This window comes from Sapajus apella, unplaced genomic scaffold (assembly GCF_009761245.1).
Source record: "Sapajus apella isolate SASKATOON/1434 unplaced genomic scaffold, GSC_monkey_1.0 scaffold81, whole genome shotgun sequence".
Lineage (NCBI taxonomy): Eukaryota > Metazoa > Chordata > Mammalia > Primates > Cebidae > Sapajus > Sapajus apella.
The window spans coordinates 4,917,616-4,939,604 of NW_022437021.1; the positions used below are offsets into that span (position 1 = coordinate 4,917,616).

The 21,989-nt window shown below is 40.1% G+C and overlaps 1 protein-coding gene across 1 annotated transcript; it reads left to right on the top strand.

The window, feature by feature from the left end:
- Positions 1-466: 466 nt before the first annotated feature.
- Positions 467-20,053, top strand: LRRD1 (leucine rich repeats and death domain containing 1). The gene is made up of 5 exons (XM_032253081.1): positions 467-2,445; positions 7,423-7,621; positions 9,659-9,820; positions 13,354-13,471; positions 19,701-20,053. The coding sequence occupies exons 1-5, from the start codon at positions 529-531 to the stop codon at positions 19,885-19,887; spliced, it is 2,583 nt and encodes an 860-aa protein (XP_032108972.1). The 5' UTR covers positions 467-528; the 3' UTR covers positions 19,888-20,053.
- Positions 20,054-21,989: the final 1,936 nt, after the last annotated feature.

Sequence of the window (21,989 nt, forward strand, 5' to 3'; positions counted from 1 at the left end):
AGCACTTTGGGAGGCCAAGGTGGGTGGATCACAAGGTCAGGAGTTAGAGACCATCCTGACCAACATGGTGAAAGCCTGTCTCTACTAAATATAAAAATAAGCCAGGCTTGGTGGTGCATGCCTGTAATCCCAGCTACTCAGGAGGCTGAGGCAGGAGAATCACTTGAACCTGGGAGGCAGAGGGTGCAGTGAGCTGAGATTGTGCCACTGTACCCCAGCCTGGGCAACAGAACAAGACTCAGTCTCAAAAAAAAAAAAAAAAAAAGAGTAACAAGTGATAAGTACATGCAATCAATAAACCATCCTTAACCAGGAATCATATATAAAATTAACTTGTTATAAATGAATTATGTGTATTTGTATTAAATTATTCCTTATAAAATAGTTGTATTTAAGTTCATTTGTAATTTTAACATCTTTATTACATCTTTTAATTTCAATGTTTGTTTTGTAGATTCAAAGGAAAAAATATGAAAATTAATATCAAGTTACAATTTTGTTTTGACATAAAACATATCAGCAAATAAGATGTCTGAAAAGGATGGTATGTCAGAAGAGCTAGAGGATACTATTAATCAATTTAGGAAGGAATCTAGATCACAGTCAATGAAGGAGCCTGGCTTTATTAAAGAAACATCAAATTCTATAAACAAAGGTTCTGATTACCTGGAAAAGAAATCTTCTAGCCAGATTTATGAAACACATCCTAGACGTGATACATTAGAGTCAACCTCTTCCTCTGGAAGCAAATCTAAGAGAAATGAAGAAGAAAAGAAAAATCTTCAATTTTCTGAAACAAGCACTAGAACAGAAACGTCACAGAGTTTATCATCACTAGCTGGGAGGATTGCAGAATATCAGGCTTTGGTTAACTTCCTATCTCATGATACAGTAGGAGAAGTTAGTCCACAAGTCTCTGAAGAAAATCAGAAACAACTTAGCTTAGAGGCAGATAACTTTACAGTTAACCTTGAGGCCAAGGGTTTACAGGAATTTCCTAAGGATATTTTAAAAATCAAATATGTAAAATATCTATATTTAGACAAGAATCAAATCAGAACTTTTCAAGGGGCAGATTCAGGTGATCTGCTAGGACTTGAAAGCCTATCGCTGCAAGAAAATGGATTATCATCGCTTCCATCTGAAATTCAGTTGCTTCATAATTTAAGGATATTAAATGTCAGTCACAACCACATATCACATATACCTAAAGAAATCTTACAGCTTGGGAATATCAGACAATTCTTTTTTAATAACAATTACATTGAAAATTTTCCTTCTGACTTAGAATGTCTTGGAAACTTAGAAATTTTAAGTTTGGGTAAAAATAAGTTAAGACATTTACCAGATACTCTGCCTAGTTTAAAAAACTTGAGGATTCTCAATTTGGAATATAATCAGTTGACAATATTTCCTAAAGCTCTCTGCTTCCTTCCAAAGTTAATTTCACTAGACCTTACTGGAAACCTGATAAGCAGTTTGCCCAAAGAAATTAGGGAACTTAAAAATTTAGAAACACTTTTACTGGATCACAATAAACTTACCTTTCTGGCTGTGGAAATTTTTCAGTTACTCAAAATAAAAGAACTCCAGCTGGCTGACAATAAATTGGAAGTTATTTCCCACAAAATTGAGAATTTCAGGGAACTTAGGATTCTTATACTTGATAAAAATGTATTGAAAAATATACCAGAGAAAATATCTTACTGTGCAATGTTAGAATGCCTTAGTCTTAGTGATAATAAATTAACAGAACTTCCTAAGAACATCCATAAGCTTAAAAATTTAAGAAAACTTCATGTAAACAGAAATAATATGGTAAAAATAACTGACAGTATCTCACATCTTAATAATATATGCAATATAGAATTTTCAGGAAACATAATCACAGGTGTTCCCATTGAAATAAAAAACTGCCAAAAAATAACTAAAGTTGAATTGAATTATAACAAAATAATGTATTTTCCAGTGGGACTGTGTGCTTTAGATTCTCTTTATTATTTGAGTGTTAATGGAAATTATATTTCAGAAATACCTGTGGATATATCTTTCAGTAAACAACTGCTTCATTTAGAGTTGAGTGAAAACAAACTCCTCATATTTTCTGAGCACTTTTGTTCTCTTATTAATCTTAAATACCTGGATCTTGGTAAAAACCAAATAAAGAAAATTCCAGCATCTATTTCTAATATGATATCACTCCATGTACTTATTTTATGCTGTAACAAATTTGAAACCTTCCCTAGAGAATTGTGTACTTTAGAAAATTTGCGAGTACTTGATCTTTCAGAAAACCAATTACAGAAAATCTCTTCAGACATCTGTAATTTAAAAGGAATACAGAAATTAAACTTCTCAAGCAATCAATTTATACATTTTCCTATTGAACTGTGCCAACTTCAATCACTGGAACAGCTGAATATAAGTCAGATAAAAGGGAGGAAGGTGAGAGATTGGTATTTTTTTTTTTTTTAATAGAGATGGGGTTTCACCATGGCCAGGATGGTCTCGATCTCCTGACCTCATGATCCGCCCACCTCAGCCTCCCAAAGTGCTGGGATTACAGGCGTGAGCCACCGCGCCCGGCCTGAGAGATTGGTATTGTGGGCTTTGCGTGGAAGGAGGGAAGGGAGGGGATCAGAATCCAAGCTGTGGTGTATCTGTGTGTACCATATGTGTATTTTAAGTTGAGCTAGAATATTTTATTTTTTAAATGAAAGGCTTCCCCCTCCCCACTAAATATGGCTTATAAATACACTTCTCAATACAAAAGCTGTACAGGAAAATATTTCATTAAAATGAAACATGGGCCGGGCATGGTGGCTCACGCCTGTAATCCAAGCACTTTGGAGGCCAAGGCAGGCGGATCACCTGAGGTTGGGAGTTCATGACCAGCCTGATCAACATGGTGAAACCCTGTCTTGAAAAAAAAAAAAAAAAAAAGAAACATGAAGCAATGAAAGCTGACAATTCTATAGACTCCTTTTTATTTCGGTAATTGTAAAAAGAGTTCTAAACTTATGAACATCATATAAACACATTATTGAAACTTTGAAAAGTGATAGAAGTAAAAGAAAAATCATTCCACAAGCATATCATTGTATTATAACTACTGGCATATGCTGACACAACTTTTAGCATTTTCTTCCATTATGCATATTGTTTTATAAGGAATTATAAGAGACTACACAATTTTAAATTCTCTTTTTTAATCAATAAGCATTTCTCTTTGATATAACAATCTTCCCAATAATTGTTATAACCAGTACATGATTTATAGATCTAATCCTCTTGTTGTGCATTTATGAACGCTAAAATTTTTCTTCATAATAATGCTGTGATGAATTTTTCCATAAATACAGCCTTTTTCATATTTTAGACTATTTCCTTAGGAAATTTTTCCTGAAGAATTGCTAGATCAATAAGAATTAACATTTTTAGAGTTTAGCATTTTATCTTACTGAAACTCTAAGAGTAAATTTTATGGAAATAATTTTTTAAAAATTAAAACATTCAGTGGCTCATGCCTGTAATCCCAGCACTTTGGGAGGCCGAGGCAGGTGGATCGTGAGATCAGAAGTTAGAGACCAGCCTGGCCAACATGGTGAAACCCTATCTCTGCTAAAAATACAAAAATTAGCCGGGCATGGTGGCGGGCACCTATAGGCCCAGCTACTTGGGAGGCTGAGGCAGGAGAATTGCTTGAACCCGGGAGGCAGAGGTTGCAGTGAGCCGAGATTGCGCCACTGCACTCCAGCCTGGCAACAGCGTGACTGTCTCAAGAAAAAAAAAAAGAAAACATTACTGATTTATATGAAGATCTTAGTAAACAAAAGAAAAGAACACAGCTATTATCTAAGATAAGACTACCCAAAGTTTACTCCTAAAAGCCCTAGTCCCATGAGCATCTGCTCAAAAAACAGGGAGGAAGAGAGCAGTGTCTATGATCAAATCGTTTTAAGAAGCACTAGGTTTTTCTCTTAAAGAAAAGCAATGAATATTGATTTATTAAAAGCTCTGAAGAGTCCTGCACTAAAGTCCTGCACCTGGTACTATTTAACCCATGTTCCCAAACTTATTTGACCATTATTAACATAACATGTATCATATAATACATTTCCAGAAAAGCTACTCCAGGGAATACTTGCTTAAGCAGATTGAATGAATAATGATACACCTTGCGTTTAAAAGTTGATTTTGTACCAAAAGACACTTTTTAGTTCTGCAATATAGCCATCAGTTAATGCATTTTCTGATTCACAATCATCTCACTTTCTCCTCTTGTAAGATAACTGTTGGTATCTCCAATGTTATGTCCTTAACTTTCTCTTTTTTATTAACTCCTTTCTCACCATACCTGCTAGTCACTTACATGAGGATTATCCCCAAGTCTACATAACTAGAGCTGATCTCATACCAGTGCTATAGTCCCATAGTTCCCATATTTTTTCCTGGAAATTATATATGTTCTATTCTTTTGTGGTCACACACTCAATATAACTTCAAAGTTAATTCATTTTTCTTCCATCTCCTTTTGAAACCATTTCTGTTTGTGATGCCAGTTTTTCTTTTAAACCTGCCAGGCTTAAACTCATGAAATCATTCTTGTTCTTTTTCCATCATCAGTTATACCTCATATTATATCAAAATTGTATCATTTTTCCTCTGAAAAAGCTGTTGGATTATCTCCCTCATTTTCCAGTGTTACTATCTACAACCTGGTCCTTGGGTATCACTCACTTCATGCATTGATTTATGCCAGGAGCATCCTCCCTTTTAGCAAGCCTTATCAAAGCTGTCAGACTTCATTGCAGAGGACTATTCTCCATGTATCATACTTGCCTTTCAGGAATCCAAATTGCATATCTGTTGCCTACTCGAAGTGAATGGTTGCCCAAGGGAACAGTCCACATCTTTGTAACATCATTGCAAAGGTCATCAGATGGAAAAAATGATTTACAAGAACTCCTGTCAAAAAGAATATCTCATGCAGTTGAAAATATCACTTGACAACTCCCTTGGGGTAGAAATGAAATGCCCAAATAATTAATTTATATAATAGCAGATGGTCACTAACCAGTCATCTGAAGATAAGTCAGGTTAATCGAAGGGCTTTTATTTTGCTAAGGGAAGGTTGCCCAACAGGAACTTACCTTCTATAGTAATTCTGTCATCACACAGCTCTCAGACACCACCTCTAGTAAATGTTGAGAAGGTAATTAAAGAATATTTGTTTCTGAGGCTTCAGACCCTTGTGGAAAAAAAAAAAAGAATATTTGTTTCAATTAATGTCAAATAATGAACCTGCCTACCTGTCTTGATCTGACTGCTACTTCATAGGCTTGGCTCTCAAGTCTTGCCATAGCCTAGTTCCATGCTCCTTATCCAAGCAAATCTCCCTCTGCTTTGTATCACCTTTCTTTGCTGGCTAGCTTCTCACTGGCCATTATTATGCATGACATTTATCTTAAGTGTTCTGTAACATTTTCCTAATCCAATTCATTCTATTTATTTATTTTTTTTATTTTTGAGACTGAGCCTCACTCTGTCGCCCAGGCTGGAGGGCAGCGGTGCTATCTTGGCTCACTGCAACCTCCGCCTCCCAAGTTCAAACGATTCCCCTTCGTCAGGCTCTCAAGTAGCTGGGATTACAGGTGCCCACCACATCCAGCTAATATTTGTATTTTTAGTAAAGATGGGATTTCACCATGTTGAGCAGGCTGGTCTCGAACTTCTATTATCCACCTGCCTCAGCCTTCCAAAGTGGTGGGATTACAGGTGTGAGCCACTGAGCCTGGTGCCCTATTCATTCTTAAGAGGCTATTCAAGTTCTACTTTTATATGAAGCTTTACTTTAGTTATCTATTTGTAGTAATGAACCTTTTCTAAACTTGCATTCATCAGTTATTAATTGTATTATTTTGGCATTGGATTACCTATTGCTTCATTCTATTTCCTGATTTTTTTCATATGGATATATTCTGTTCCCTGAAATAGATTTTAATCTCTGTGAAGTTGGAGACTATTTCCTATGCTTCTTATATACCTGGAAGAACAATGAGCACAACATCCAGTATGTACCTTGTTGTTTAGTTATTCCAGAGGTGCCTATAGATTCAAAAATCTTTTGTTCATAGAACTTCCTTTATTTCAAAAGCCACTCATAATGGCCCTATTTTCTCTAAATATGTACATTTCTTCTTCATCTTAACAGAATATTTTAATTCCTGCAATTTTGCAACACTTTTTATAGTAGGAATTTTTATTTAAGGTCATATTGCCAAACTGTGACTCCATTACTAAACATTTAGTCAAAATGCATTTTGTGCTTGGGAATACATATAAAAAGTATAAAACGTGTATCATGTCATTTAGAAATCTAAAAAAACACACAAAAGAGATGAATAAAGAGCAATGGGGCCTGGCAACTTGGCTTACACCTGTAATCCCAGCACTTTGGGAGGCAGAGATGGAGGATCACCTGAGGTCAGGAGTTCGAGACCAGCTGGCCACCATGGCGAAACCCCATTTTACTGAAAAAACAAAAATTAGCTATGTGTGATGGCACACCCCTGTGATCCCAGCTACTTGGGAGGCTGAGGCAGGAGAATAGCCTGAACCTGGGAGGCGGAGGTTGCAGTGAGCTGAGATCACACCACTGCACTCCAGCCTGGGCGACAGAGCAAGATCTCCATCTCAAAAACAAACAAACAAACCAAAAAAACAAAAAGGACTAGGAATAAAGAGATCAAATGAGGGATGGAGTCGTTGGAACTTCTGGGGGGTGGGAAAGAAGTCACACCAAGGTCAGATCTAAGGAGAGAAGAAAGGGATAAGGAGTCAATGAACACTGAATGATACGAATGTAAGCTAAGTGGGTACCAAGCCACAGGGTTGAATTAGAAGCACTGGCAGATCGGGTAAGTACTTGGATGTCACACAGTATCTTGTGCGTTTTAGCTAGAAGGGAGAGTCAGTCACAAAGAATTTGTGACATAATAAAAATATCTCCTTTTTGGGCTGGGCGTGGTGGCTCACACCTGTAATCCCAGCACTTTGGGAGGTTGAGGAGGGTGGATCATGAGGTCAAGAGTTCAAGACCAAGGGATGGTGAAACCCCATCTCTATGAAAAATACAAAAATTAGTCTGGTGTGGTGGCACGTGTCTGTGATCCCAGCTACTCAGGAGGCTGAGGCAGGAGAATCGCTTGAACCCAGGAGGTGGAGGTTACAGTGAGCTGAGATCATGCATTGCACTCCAGCCTGGGTGACAGGGCAAGACTCTGTCGTAAAAAAAAATAGCAGTCTCCTTTTTAAGATGAAAGCAACAGACAAAACTCTTTCATTTGATTTTAGAAAAAGTTTTAGTCATGTAAATATGTATGTATTTATAAAAGTATAATTTTTTAATCTTTGTTACAGTTAACAATACTTCCAGGAGAGCTATCTAATATGACTCAACTTAAAGAACTTGATATCTCAAATAATGCAATCAGAGAGATTCCAAGAAATATAGGAGAATTGAGAAATTTGGTTAGTTTACATGCACACAACAATCAAATAAGTTATCTTCCACCATCTTTGCTATCTTTAAATGATCTCCAGCAACTAAACCTGAGTGGTGAGTGTTGAGCATAATCAATAAGCATAATCAAATGTAGAGTATTAATGTCTGAGTTGTAAATTTTGCTGACAAGGCACAGAATGCATAATCAATAAGCATAATCAATAAGTAGAGTATTAATGTCTGAGTTGCAATCTGACAAGATACAGATTGGCAAAGAGTAAACATAATGTATTAAGTGACCATTAGAAGGAAATGACTGACCCAGGTACAGAAAATGAGAGAAAAGTATAAGTTCTTGACTTGAAAGAGCGGGAGAGCCTGAACATATTTTCATTTCTTTTCTCTCTTCTCTGCCTATAACCAGTCATTCAGTATTTCTTCGCTTTCTGAACCCAACTTCACCTCTTCCTCTAAACACTCCTAAACAACCTCAGGTCAGTGTTCTCTCTGCATTTCCTTCTCTATTGGCTCCCCTGATACTTCTCCTACACCCTATAATACTCTAATATCTTACATGGAGTCATTTACAAGGCAAAGCATTACAATAACCAAAACAAAATAGTCTTAGTCTTAATGACTTGCATCCAAAAAATAGAGTATGGAAAGGAAAAAAAATCATAACATTATCTTGGAGAATGCTGGCAGAGAATGTGTTATCCAAGAGATAAAATTTAACATAATTAGTGATGTCATGTGGATATGAGATATCTCTGGTATAATGTGATAAATGCACTTGACCTCTGTGGTATTCTTTCCAAAAACCCATAACCCCAGTCTAATAATGAGAACATATCAGACAAATTCAAATTATGGTACATTCTACAAAATTCCTAACCAGTACTTCTTAAAACTGTCAAGGTAGGCATGGCACAGTGGCTCACCCCTGTAATCCCAGCACTTTGGGAGGCTGAGGTGGGGGGATCACCTGAAGTTGGGAGTTTGGGACCAGCCTGATCAACATGGAGAAACTCCATCTCCACTAAAAATACAAAATTACCTGGGTGTGGTGGCATATGCCTATAATCTCAGCTACTCGGGAGGCTGAGACAGGAGAATTGCATGAACCCATGAGGTGGAGGTGGCGGTAAGCTGAGATCACGCCATTGCACTATAGCCTGGGCAACAACAGCAAATCTCCATCTCAAAAAACATACAAACAAACACCCCAAAAAGCTGTCAAGGTCATGAAAAACAAGGAAAGATTGAGAAACTGTCACAGACCAGAAGAGACTAATGAGACATAACTGTATGCAGTGAGATTTCCTGAAACAGAAAAAGGACACTGATGGAAAAACTAATGAATCCAGAAAAGTCTGGAGTATATTTAGTAGTAATGTACCAATATTGGTTTCTTAAACAAATGTTATATGATAATGTGAGATAACATTAGGAGAAACTAAAACTAGATGAGGAACACACAAGAACTTGCTACAATCTCTACAACATTTCTGTAAATCTAAAAGTATACTGAATAAACAGTTTAGTTTAAAAATTACCATCACATCTACTCTATAAAGTTCTTTGCTATATTAAAAGAGGATAGTCTCTGTCTCATTTTGCCACCCCTAGGAGAGAAAGGAACCAGAGCTCTGTTTCTATAAACACTCTTTTTTTGCTCTTAGCATGTGGACATCAGAAATAATTTATGACCTGGCTGGGCGAGGTGGCTCACGCCTATAATCCCAGCACTTTGGGAGGCCCAGGCAGGCAGATCATGAGGTCAAGAGATCGAGACCATCCTGGCCAACATGGTGAAACCCCGTCTCTACTAAAAATACAAAAATTAGCTTGGCATGGTGGCGCGCGCCTGTAGTCCCAGCTACAAGGGAGGCTGAGGCAGGAGAATTGCTTGAACCCGGGAGGCGGAGGCTGCAGTGAGCTGAGACTGCACCACTGCATTCCAGCCTGGCACCTGGGGACAGAATGATATTCTGTCTCAAAAAAAAAAAAAAAAAAAAGAAAGAATTTATGACCTGCTGGCATTGTGAGTGGCCTGTGGTACTTTGCCAGCAAAACATAATAGATGTTATTTACCCCCATAGTTTTCTTTTATAGAAAGATGTAATTCAATTCTAATTTTTTTTCTACTAGGAAATAATCTGACAGCTCTACCTAGTGATATCTACAATCTTTTTTCACTGAAGGAGATAAATTTTGATGACAACCCTTTGCTGAGACCTCCAATGGAAACCTGTAAAGGAAAACAGTTGTATACTATTGCCCGCTATCTACAGAGAGCAGATGAAAGAGATGGTAGGTGATGAGTGATTGACTATCTTACAAGTCCTTTCTTTTTCAATTTAATTTAATTTAATTTAATTTTTTTTTGAGACAGCGTCTCACTCTGACACCCAGGCTGGACTGCAGTGGCATGATCACAACTCGCTGTAGCCTTGGGCTACAGCAATGTTCTCACCTCAGCCTCCTGAGTAGCAGGGACTACAAGCATGTGTTGCTGCACCTGGCTAAGTTTTAATTTTTTTTTAGTAGAGACGGGGTCTCGCTATGTTGCCCAGGCTAGTCTTGAATTTCTGAGCTCAAGCAATTCTCCTGTCTTAGCCACCCAGTGTTGGGATTACAGGCGTGAGCCAACACACCTGGCCACAAGACACTATCTGATATGAATTAAAAGACGGTTTGCTTTAATTGGAGGCTTTCAATCTGGCAGAGATATGAAAATATTTATCATCTTTCTGTTCTGAAGGTTAGAAATTTGTTTTGACAATTCAGATTATTTAATCCAGGTCCATATAAATTGAGCCACTGAAAATAGGCAAATCCAAGTGGAGGGGTGGGCTGCTTCTTACCCATTGACCTTAATGGCCTTCAATCGGTGTTTCATTGAGGTTGTGGCCAAACTCAAAATCCACACACAAATCTGTCAGTTCTGCTCAGTTCTACCAAATGTAGTTGTTCTAAAAGACATTTGGAGCTGGGTGTGGTGGCGCATGCCTGTAATCCTAACACTTTGGGAGGCCAAGGCAGGAGGATCACTTGAGCTCAGAAGTTCAAGTCCCAGCCTGGGCAACATAGTGAGATCTTGTTTCCATTTTTAAGAATAAATAAATAAGACATTTGGCCTTCTGGGAAACCCATGGAGCCATTCCACTGATGCCAGTCAGTCTTTGGCACACTATGAACATCTGTCTGAAATCTTCAGACAGTCTTTATCCCATCTGTCCTTAAGCTCTCCATTGTGTGTTTGATTATTTCTGAGAGCAGGCCCTTTTTCTTTAAAATGGACTAGATGGAGACTGGTTTCAAGTGTCTGGGAGGGAATCTGCACTGTCCTGTTCTTTCCCTGGGGCTAGGTTCTCAACAGTTAGGCTTTTCCAACTAGGACTCTGATTTGCTACTTGTCATCACTAGTCAGAGTGAATATAGATTTTGGTCCTCTAATTTAATGCAGGAGACCAATCAGTATTGATCCAGGTTTGGGGAAATGGAATACCCAAAACTGTCCCCTCAGATCATTCTATCATGTACCTTGTCTACATAATCAGGAGCTTGTACTAATGTAATTTCATAGTGAGATAGTCACAAAAAATTGCTTAGTCCTTAAAGTCACAATATACTTCCATATACATGGCTGTCATTTAGAAGCTTTTGCAAGACTTGGGCTTCATTGATAAAGGAACTTAAAATATAAAATTAAAAGCCACAGTATCTGTCTTCTTTAACTTACTATGCAAGTTGATTGTCCTAATTTTTACTATAAAAAGGGATCTTTTATGGTAATTCTATTTTTATAAAATAAAAATTTTAGGGTTTTCTAGGATCCACAAAGTATTTCTGTTAGGTACAGTGCTTTAGAGAAGGGAGACTGGTTTAAGAGAATTCTCAAAATTTCAGCCATTTATCTCCTTTCCCTATGTCCAAGAAGCCTTCATACTGCAGGCTTGGCACCCAGTGAGGGCAGACAAAAGTCAGCATGGGAGATAATTCTGCAATTAACAAATGGAGCCTTTTTCTTAAACATTTAGTTAGAAGATTTGAATTTTATATATATCAGTAGCATAAAATATAGCCTGAGGGAGTATATATAAAACTGTTTTAAATAGAACATATTTGAGATGAACATGGGGGATGGTACATCTTGAGTTCTGAAAATTCTTATGGGCTGGGGGTAGTGGCTCATGCCTGTAGTTCCAGGACTTTGGAAGGCCAAGGCAGGAGGATCACTTATGCCCCGGGGTTTGAGACCGGCTTGGGCAATATAGTGAGACCTTATTGCTTCTCAGCCTTTTGGCTAAGATCAAGTATAATGAGACTCGCTCTCTACAAAAAATTTTAAAAACGGAGGTGGGCAGATCTCTTGAAGCCAGGAGGTAAAAACTGGCCTGGCCAACATGGCAAAACCCTATCTCTACTAAAAATACAAAAATTAGCCAGGCGTGGTGGCACACGCCTGTAGTTCCAGCTACTCGGGATGCCGAGGCAGGAGAATTGCTCATCAGGAGGTGCCTGTAGTTCCAGCTAATCCGGTGGTGGAGGTTGCAGTGAGACGAGGTCTTGAAACTATACACTAACCTGGGCGACAGAGCCAGACTCTGTCTCAAAATAAGTAAATAAATAAAAATTAAAAATAATAAATTAGCCAGGCATGGTGGTGCACGCCTATGGTCCCAGCTACTTGGTGGGGTGAAGTGGGAGAGTTGCTTGAGCCCAGGAGGTCGAGGCTGTGGTGACCTGTGATTATGCCACTGCATTCCAGTCTGAGCAACAGAGTGAGACCCTGTCTCAAAAGAAAAGAAAAAAGAAAAGAAAAAACTCACAGTACCTTTCTCAAGAAAAACGGATCCTGTTCAAGTTACCTGGAAGTTTTAATTAAAAAAACTAAATCGACCGGGTGTGGTGGCTCACGCCTGTAATCCAAGCACACTGGAGGCCAAGGCAGGTGGATCACCTAAGGTCGGGAGTTCAAGACCAGCCTGACCAACATGATGAAACCCCGTTTAAAAAAAAAAAAAACAAAAAACTAACTAAATCACTAATTGCTCAGCCAACATATTAAATAATTGACTTGAATATAAAATATACATATATACACCATATTTAGATGTGAACTTAGTTTCTCAAGTTGGTACATAAAGAAGCACATAAAATTGTTGCCCACATTCTCCCCCAAACAAAACAAAACATACCCATACCCATAAAAGAAACCAGAATTGAAGGAAGAAGTCAAATGCATTTCAAATCCAGAAGAAATTAAAAGGCTTGGGAATCACTTTAAAGTTCCTTATAAATATTCTTTAAAACAGCCATTTTAAATGTTGGATTTTTCAGATTTTAGAAAAAAATGGAACATATGTTTCAAATTTCAGTCATATTTTAGATCTGCATTGTCATTTTTTTTTTTTTTTTTTTTTTGAGACAGAGTCTTGCTCTGTTGCCCAGGATAAAGTACAGTGGTGTGGTCCCAGCTCACTGCAACCTCCTCCTCCCAGGTTCAAGTGATTCTCCTGCCTTAGCCTCCTGAGTAGCTGGGATTACAGGCACACATCAACACGCCCGGCTAATTTTTATATTTTCACTAGAGACAGGGTTTTGCCATGTTGGCCAGGCTGCTCTTGAACTCCTGACCTCAGGTTATCCACCCACCTCAGCCTCCCAAAGTGCTGGATTACAGGCTGGATCCACTGCGCCCAGCCAGCACTGTCATTTTCAATTTTACTTAACATATACATTTCATAGAAGCACAGAAATAAGAAAACTAGATATAATATTAACTCAAAATAGATTATCTTTTTCAAAATATATACATTTTCTTTTATGTCCAAACATAGAGAAAGTCTTAGAGAAGATATTCAAGATAGTTGCCAACAACGTCACTGAAACCAATTTTGAATTTTTATGTCAAAAACTAAACCTGGCAAACTCAGAAACTGATATGCCTACAAAGAGGTACGTATAAATGACAGCATTTGGTACAAGTTTATTCTTTTTTTTTTTTTTTTTTTTAATCGAGACGGGGTTTCACTGTGTCGGCCAGGATGGTCTCGATCTCTTGACCTCGTGATCTACAGCCTCGGCCTCCTAAAGTGCTGGGATTACAGGCGTGAGCCACCGTGCCCAGCCAGTACAAGTTTATTCTAATTCTGATTTATATCATGTTGACATTGCATGGTTTTGAAACATTCATATTAATATAATCTCTACTTTGCTATAGAAAGCTGATTTTAGTTTATTACATGTTTGTGATCCATGTTGGAAGGCCATTTAGCATAATAAAGAACAAGGGCTGTGAGAACAGACTGACTTTTAATCACAACTGGCTTTGTGACCTTTGGCAAGTCTTTAGCTTCCTGGTGACCTCGTTTCTTCACTGGTAACGAGTAGGACAATTGTCATGAGAATCAAGTGAGATCAAGCTATAAAGCATGTAGTATAGTAGCAGTAATATACCTGTTTACTGGAAATAACCCACAATTATGATTTTGAGGCCTTGAGAACTGAATGTAAATTGATTTGGATGTGTGTGTGTGTGAGCAACATGGCTGTTTATTCACCTGGGTGCAGGTGGGCTGATGCCGAAAAGGGCGTCAGTGAAGGGCGGCGGGATAGGAGTTGGTTTTATAGGTTTGGGGTGGGCAGTGGAAAGTTAAAGAGTAAGATCAGTTACAGTGGTGGGGGTAGGGGAAAGGAGTATACATTACCATAAGTTCAGTTACAATGGTGGGTGGAATAAGGCATAAGAGTAGTTGAGATGGTAGGGTGGGGAGGAGGCATATTCACAGAGCAAGAACAGTTAAGATGGCAGAGTGGGGTGAAGAGTATTTACATTATTGTAAGAACAGTTAAGCTGGCAAGGTTGGGTGAGGAGTATTCACATTATCATAATAACAGTTAAGATGGTAGGGTGGGAAGAGAAGTTTTATATCTGGGGGAAGCTCCTTAATGGCGAACACAGGTCAGCGGTGGGGGATAATCAGCCAAGGCAGGCAGGACTTCAGACTTTGTGGGTCCAGGGTTGCACATGTGACATGATAATAGCCCCATAAAACTGCATACCTCAACCATACCTCCCAAAGTCCTGGATTTCAGGGAAAGGGGTGATATTGTAGGGTTGTTAGAAGGAGCATTTGTCTTATTGACTGATTGGTTATTGCTTGTACACAATTTTGTAGGAATTGAGAGATTAATTGGAAAAACACAGGGTTCAAATAAGAAAAAGGGAAAGATAGTATTAGAGGACTAAGGATTGGAAGAAGCCATGACTCCAGTTAGAGAGTGTCCAGCCACGTCCAGAATAACCATTTGCCTGATTAATGAGCTTTTGGGCTCTTTTAATTTATTGATGGTATATACAAGGCCAGGCTGGTTTACACAAAAACAGCTTTCTTTATTTAGGAATAGGCCAAGACCTTTTTAGCAGTCATTAAATTAAAACCTCTGCAGTTTTGGAGGACAACTGCAGCTAGGGAATCTACTTGAGCTTGAAGGAGGGATAATGATGGAGTTAATTTTCCAATGCTAGCAGAGAAATTATTGGGGAGGCTACAGAAGGTCCCGATTGATGTGGTAAGGACTGTGCCAAGTGCAGTAGTAAGTTTTAACCCCACAAGAAAGGAGATTAATGGAATGAGCCACTTGTGTTGTATTGGGACCACAAGAGGAACAGGGAGCTTTTGTCCCCATTAGCAAACTGAATTTTGGGAGTAAGGAAAACTAGAGTACAAGTGCCTATCTAGTTGGTAGGAAGGCAGATGTAAGAAGAAGAACCACATGCATTGGAACTAAATCCTTTGCTGAGTGCAAACAAACAAACAAACAAACAAAAAAAAACGAAGAAGAAGAACCACAGAGGAAAAAAAGGTCCTTGGCTTAGACAGAACTAGAAGTGTAAAGTGAAAAGTTGAGAAAGTGTTTTGAGGGGGCTGGAGCTTTGGACCCAAATGCCAAGGGAACCAGCAAGGGCTGTGGCTATTAAAGGGTGTAGTGGGGCTTGGTAGGGTAGCGGTGTGGAGGGAGAGCTTTTGTTTTCATGCTGTATGAGGAAGCAGGTGGTATTTATAAGCAGCTACTTACTTTTATTAACAAGATTGGGTATGAGTGGAGAACGGAAGCCATATTGAGTGAAATATTAGCTGTAATTGCCTGGAGGAAAAGTGTAAACTGACAACTTAAACAAAAGCAGGGCATGTAAAAGTAAATGAGTACAGTGAATTTGATAATTTGATTATAGTTAGACAGAAAATAATAGAAACAGAGAGTTTTTGAGGTATGGTTTAAGTAGTAGGGACGACTGCATAAAGCTGGAGAAGATGAGGGGCTGAAAGTAAGTGTGTAAGATGTAAAGAGAAAACTTTGGAGGTTGTGAGAGCTCTAGAGGGTAAGTGGGGCATAGCCTGTGATTGTGAGGGATTCTAAGAGTATTTAGGGCGGCAGTTGCTGCCGTTCGTAGTCAAGAGGGCCAGTCCCGGACTGTGAGGTTAAGTTGTCTGGATGAAAAGGCTACAGGCTGTGGGCCTGGCTCCTGTGTTAAGAATTCCAATGGCACAGGCTTTTATTCCTGCTGTGTAGTTAGAGAAGGGTTCAGAGGAGTTGGAGAGCACTAGTGTAGGGGCTGCCTCTAAGGCCTTCTTTAGCGACCGACCGAAAGGAAGAATGGGGGAAAAAATTTTGGTTTATGGGATCAGCTAAGTTTCCTTTTGTAGGTTTATAAAGTTGTTTGGTTATGGGGCAAAAACCTGGTATTCAGATGCAAAAGTATTCTACAATGCCTAGGAAAGAGAGAAGCTGTTGTTTAGTGGATGGGGTTGGGGTTTGGGAAATTAACTGGATATGGTTAGCAGGGAGAGTGCATTTATGCTGGCGAAAGATTATAACAGATGGGGAAGAAATTTGGGCTTTAGAAGAAGCATTTTTGAGGTTAAGAACAGAATAGTGAGTTGTGGAAGGGAGTATGGAAGACAGGAGGTCATAGGGATTTGGTACAACCGAGTGGATGGGAAGTACACTCTGATTGATGAGGCAGAGTTCTTGGACTATCCTGTAGAGTTTGTCCGGTATTTTGGACAGCTAGGATAGGGGAAGAAATTTGGGCTTTGGAAGGGGATACACGATACCCCTTTGAGTATAGATGCTGAAGAAGCAGGAGGGTGAATTAAAAGGGCATGTTGCAATAGACAGATGATAACAGGCTTTACATCTTTTAAAGCCTGTTGTGGGATGGGGCACTGGGCAGGGTAAGGGTGGTTAGGTTTTAAAGGGATGATGAAGGGTGAGTGACTCATGGCAATGGATGGGAAGGCAGTGTCCCACACCCTAGGGTTAAGGTAGGGGGACATAAGGGGAAGTATGGTTTTTGGGAGGAGGGTGGCAGTGAGGTGTGGCTGCAGCCCAGGAATAGTCAAGGAGGCAGATAATTTTGCTAGGATATCTCGGCCTAACAGGGGAACTAGACCAGTGGGGATGATTAGGAAAGAATGTGGAAAGGATTGCTGGCTAATTGACACCAGACTTGGGGATTTTTGAGAGGCCTGGAGGCCTTGCCGTTAATTCCCACAACAGTTATGGAGGCCAAGGAGACAGGTCCTTAAAAAGAAGGCAGCGTAGGGTGGGTGGCCTCTGTGTTGATTAAGAAGGGGATGGACTTACCCCACCACTGTAAGAGTTACCAGAAGTTTGGCATCCATGATGGTCCAGGGGGCTTTCGAGATGCTTGGGCAGCATTAGTCTTCAGCTGCCAAGCCAAGGGTTGGAGCTCCAGGAGCTCTGGGAACAGCAACGTGATTGGACAGTTGACTTTCTGTGGGGGCCCCACACAAATGGGGCAGGGCTTGGAGGAATCCTGGGCTGCGGGCATTCCTTGGCCCAGTGGCCAGGTTTCTGACACTTGAAGCAAGGTCCAGGAAGGGTGGCTGGATACTGCATTGTGGGCGCTATGAAGTTTTCATGAGCCGGTGGTGTGGCTGGCATTTGTCTTATGGCAGAGGCAAGTATCTGTAGTTTTGAGATGCACTGCCGCCAGGCAGATTTTTCCCTATTATTGAACTCTTGAAGGTGAGGTTGCTTAATTCCTGTTGCGGGGTTTGAGGGCCAGATTTTAATTTCTGTAACTTTTTGTAATGTTAGGGGCTGATTGGATGTTAAAATGCATATTAAGCGTTCTTCAGGGGTGAGAGTAGAAGTAAGGATGACATTTAAGTTGCTTCAGGTGAGATTATAGGACTGGGTTAAGTATTGGAGGATTTGATGAAAAGGAGCCTAACCAGCGGCCAATTTGGGAAAGGTTGGACAAAGAGAAAGGAACGTGCACCTTAGCTATGCCTTTGGCTACAGCCACCTCTCAAAGGGGGAATTGTTGCGCAGGGACAGAGGAGGTAGCCAAGGGACTAAACTATAAGCTGAACTGTGTATGAGGTGGGGAGGTGACAGGAGGGGCATAAGGATGTGGGTTGTGGGCAGAGGAAGAAGAGGAAGGCTCTTGGGGGGGGTAGGGTTAGGTCCTGGATTAGGGCCTGGTTTGGACAGGTGGGGAGGAGAAAGATTGGAAGGGTTAATGAACAAGGAGGATTTGGGGTTATTGGCAGAGGAAGGAGGGGCAGACGGAAGGGAAGAGAAGGAGTAGCGATTAGGGAGGGATTGGTGTGTAAAAAAAATTCCTGGATGTAGGGAATTTTAGACCAGTTGCCCATGTTGCTACAAAAATTGTCTAAATCTTGTAAAATAGATCTTGGAAATGAAAGGTACCATTTTTTGGCCAGTTGGAGCTGTTGTTTAACTTGTATTGTGGCCATGTAGTGTTATAGAAGAAGATGAGGCGTTTGGATTTTAGGTCATGAGACAGTGAAGAGGTTTGAGGTTCTTTAGAACACAGGCCAGTGGAGAGGAGGGAGGGATAGAGGCTGGACGATTGCCCATGGTTCTGGAAAGGCAGCAAAGACAAGGAAAATGGGCACTCAACCTAGCCACTTAATAGGCGTCCCTAGTTGAGTCTGAGTTGAACCTTCTCGTTGGTGAGTGGCCAAAGAGAGCGTCCTCTATGTTGACCTGCCACCAATATCAGCCATGAGCCTGGAGGGTGAGTGACTAGGGTGAACGTCTCCATTGTAGTCAAACCCCTATGGAAAACTGGGTCTCCAGATCTGTGACCTACATAGGATTTTTCCAGTCCTGAGCCACATGGAAGAACCTGGTTTACCTGATTTTCCTTGTCTTTGTGGTGGAAAAAGGATGAAACCGAAATGGGGAGGAAGTGGAAATGAAAAGACAAAAGAATGGGAAAGCAAAAAGAGAGACTGTTTACCAAAATAGCCAGTGGTGTGCGTCTGTGGGTTGGTCTGATCACTCCAGGTCGGTAGGTAGATCTCTTTATGAAAGTTGGAACAGGGGACTAATCTCCCATACGAGTTCCCCTGTCTGGGATTTCGGCACCAAATGTTAAAACTCGTACTTTGAATGAAGAGATCCCCCGCCCCCCCAAACAGGCTTTGTGTGAGCAACATGGCTGTTTATTCACCTGGGTGCAGGTGGGCTGAGGCCGAAAAGGGCGTCAGTCTGAATTGTTGATTTTTTCCTTCTCTCTTTTTAAATTTTTTCCCTCCCCTCCCCCACCCCCACCTTTTTTTTTTTGAGACAGAGTTTCACTCTTGGTGCCCAGGCTGGAGTGTAGTGGTGCAATCTCGGCTCACTGCAGCCTCTGCCTCCCAGGTTCAAGTGATTCTCCTACCTCAGCCTCCCAAGCAGCTGGGATTACAGGCAAGCACCACCATGCCTGGTTAATTTTTGTGTTTTTAGTAGAGACAGGGTTTCTCCATGTTGGCCAGGCCGGTCTCGAACTCCTGACCTCAGGTGATCCACTCACCTTGGCCTCCCAAAGTGCTGGGATTACAGGTGTTAGCCACTACGCCGATTGTTAATTTTCTGTAAGGAAACGAGGGATGGGGTGAAGCTAACATTAACTTTCTACGTGCCAAGCTCCATGCCAAACTTTTATATAGATTCTTTTCACCAATTAATTTCATCCTCACTTTAGTCTGGTAAATTGGTTGGAAAACCTAGATATACAATATTTAAGGAGTTAAAAGCAATGTTCTTAATTGACAATTCAAATAATTATTAGCAATTTTAATATATGTTAAACATTAATTAATATTTAACTATTAATATTATTAATCATGTTTTTCAGCACTGTTTCATTAAGTGAGAGAGCCCACCAAGCACTTGTTGTATGGAAAACACAAAGTAACAAATTATCACTAACTGCTGCAGCTTTAAGAGATCAACTAATTCGAGCACTAGCTATGATAGGAGCATGTGAAATTATGGACAAAATAACAGCTTTAAATCTTTTTACACGTGCAATTAAATTCTAACCAGTGGATCAATATTAAAAACTGAAAACTTCTGATGCACTTATAATTGAAACTGTTTTTGAACCATCTCACTTCACTTTATCATACAATGAATTGCATCTCTTTTCTTGCATTCTTAAGAGATCATGACGACTTATAACTACCACTCTAATGTTATCATAATAAAATATTGCAGACACTGGTGTGTTTGTTCTGTTGTCTCATTATAGTGATGTTGAATTTGAAAATAATCCTATTAAAATTTTTCTATTATATAATGCTTTAATACAATACCTGATTTATAGGTAGCAACATTACTAGTGATTTTCACTGGGGTTAGAAAGCAGAACAGTTTCTTTTTAGATGCTGGCTTAAAACATAAATAAATATACCATCCTTACTTTTTCTCCACTAGGAATTGGATAGCTTTGTTAAACATAAACTAGGGCCAGGCCAGTAATTCTTTAGTTGAGTGTCCAGACAGGATTGATAGAGTGGCCATCTGTTGTCTAGTCTGTCATGTGTGCCTATCCCCTTCTTCTGCTATTAGAAAACCTCTTTCATACGGGGAATGCATTGCACATATTTCAATGTGGAGCTGACCTTGTCAGGTAAGTTTCTTCCCCTACGCCAGCACTAACATCAATGTCTTCTACCCATTTAACCTCAATGATTGATTCTGACTCAGGGAAAGCCATTTGACTCAAGCCAGGCCATTAACAGTTTCCCTTAGATGTTTTTGCAGAGCTACCAGGGAAGATACACTCTTCCTGCAGGTAGGTTATGAGTCTTGGAGTCTTGGTATATTATGCACAGTGTTTAGTTGTCTGCTGAGAGCTGGATGGCGAGAGAGAGATGGAATCTTGCTTATATTGTCTGATCCTCAATCCCCCTATCTGAAGCTAATTTTACTTCTGAACTATTTACTTTTCACCCACTTAAGGAATGTGACCTGAGATTCCATAACTTTGAATGGAAAAAGACCTAATACAAGCAATTAACAATATTGTGGACATGCTGGTCACAGTGGCTCACGCCTGTAATCCCAGCACCTTGGGAGGCCGAGGCAGGTGGATCATCTGAGGTCAGGAATTTGAGACTAGCATGACCAACATGGAGAAATGTTGGTCTCTACTAAAAATACAAAATAACTAAGGCATGGTGGCAGGTGCCTGTAATCCCAGCTACTCGAGAGGCTGAGGCAGGAGAATAGCTTTGACCTGGGAGGCGGAGGTTGCAGTGAGCCGAGATCGCACCATTGCACTCCAGCCTGGGCAACAAGAGCAAAACTCCATCTCAAAAAAAAAAAATATATATATATATATATATATATATATATATATATATACACATATTGCCATAGTGCAGTTTTTGTTACCTTAAAAAATAATTTTCCATGTGAGACCATATTAAGGAAAGGAATTTATTTTGCAGGCCGAAATTTAAAGTGTATATTGTGTTGTCATTTTGGAAGTGCAACATAATATTGGTTTACCAACTATACAGCCTGTGTCTCTAATCCGTCCCTATTTTAAAACTTCTTGCAGTAGGGATAAGAGTACCTGTGGGTTTATATTGGCTTAATGCTGGTTGTTGTTAATGTTTTCCACTGGAGGCAAGGTACTTCCATACAACATTAAAGTGTGAAAGACCTTGGAAATTGTCTAGTGAAGTCTATCTTTTTTTTTTTTCCCCAGAGACAGGGTCTAGCTATGTTGCCCAGGCTGGAATGCCATGGCTATTCACAGGCACAATCCCACTACTGATCACGGGAGTATTGGCCTGCTCTGTTTCCGACCTGGGTTGGTTCACCCCTCCTTAGGGAACCTGGTGGTCCCCTGCTCCCGGGAGGTCACCATATTGATCCTGAACTTAGTGCGAACGCCCGATCGGCATAGCACACTACAGCCCAGAACTCCTGGGCTCAAGCGATCCTCCCACCTCAGCCTCCAGAGTAGCTGGGACTACAGGACATGCCACCGTGCCCGGCTATTTTTTTTTTTTTTTTGAGATGGAGTCTCGCTCTCTCACCCAGTCTGGAGTGCAATGGCGCGATCTCGGCTCATTGCAACCTCCACCTCCCGGGTTCAAAGTGATTCTCCTGCCTCAGCCTCCCTAGTAGA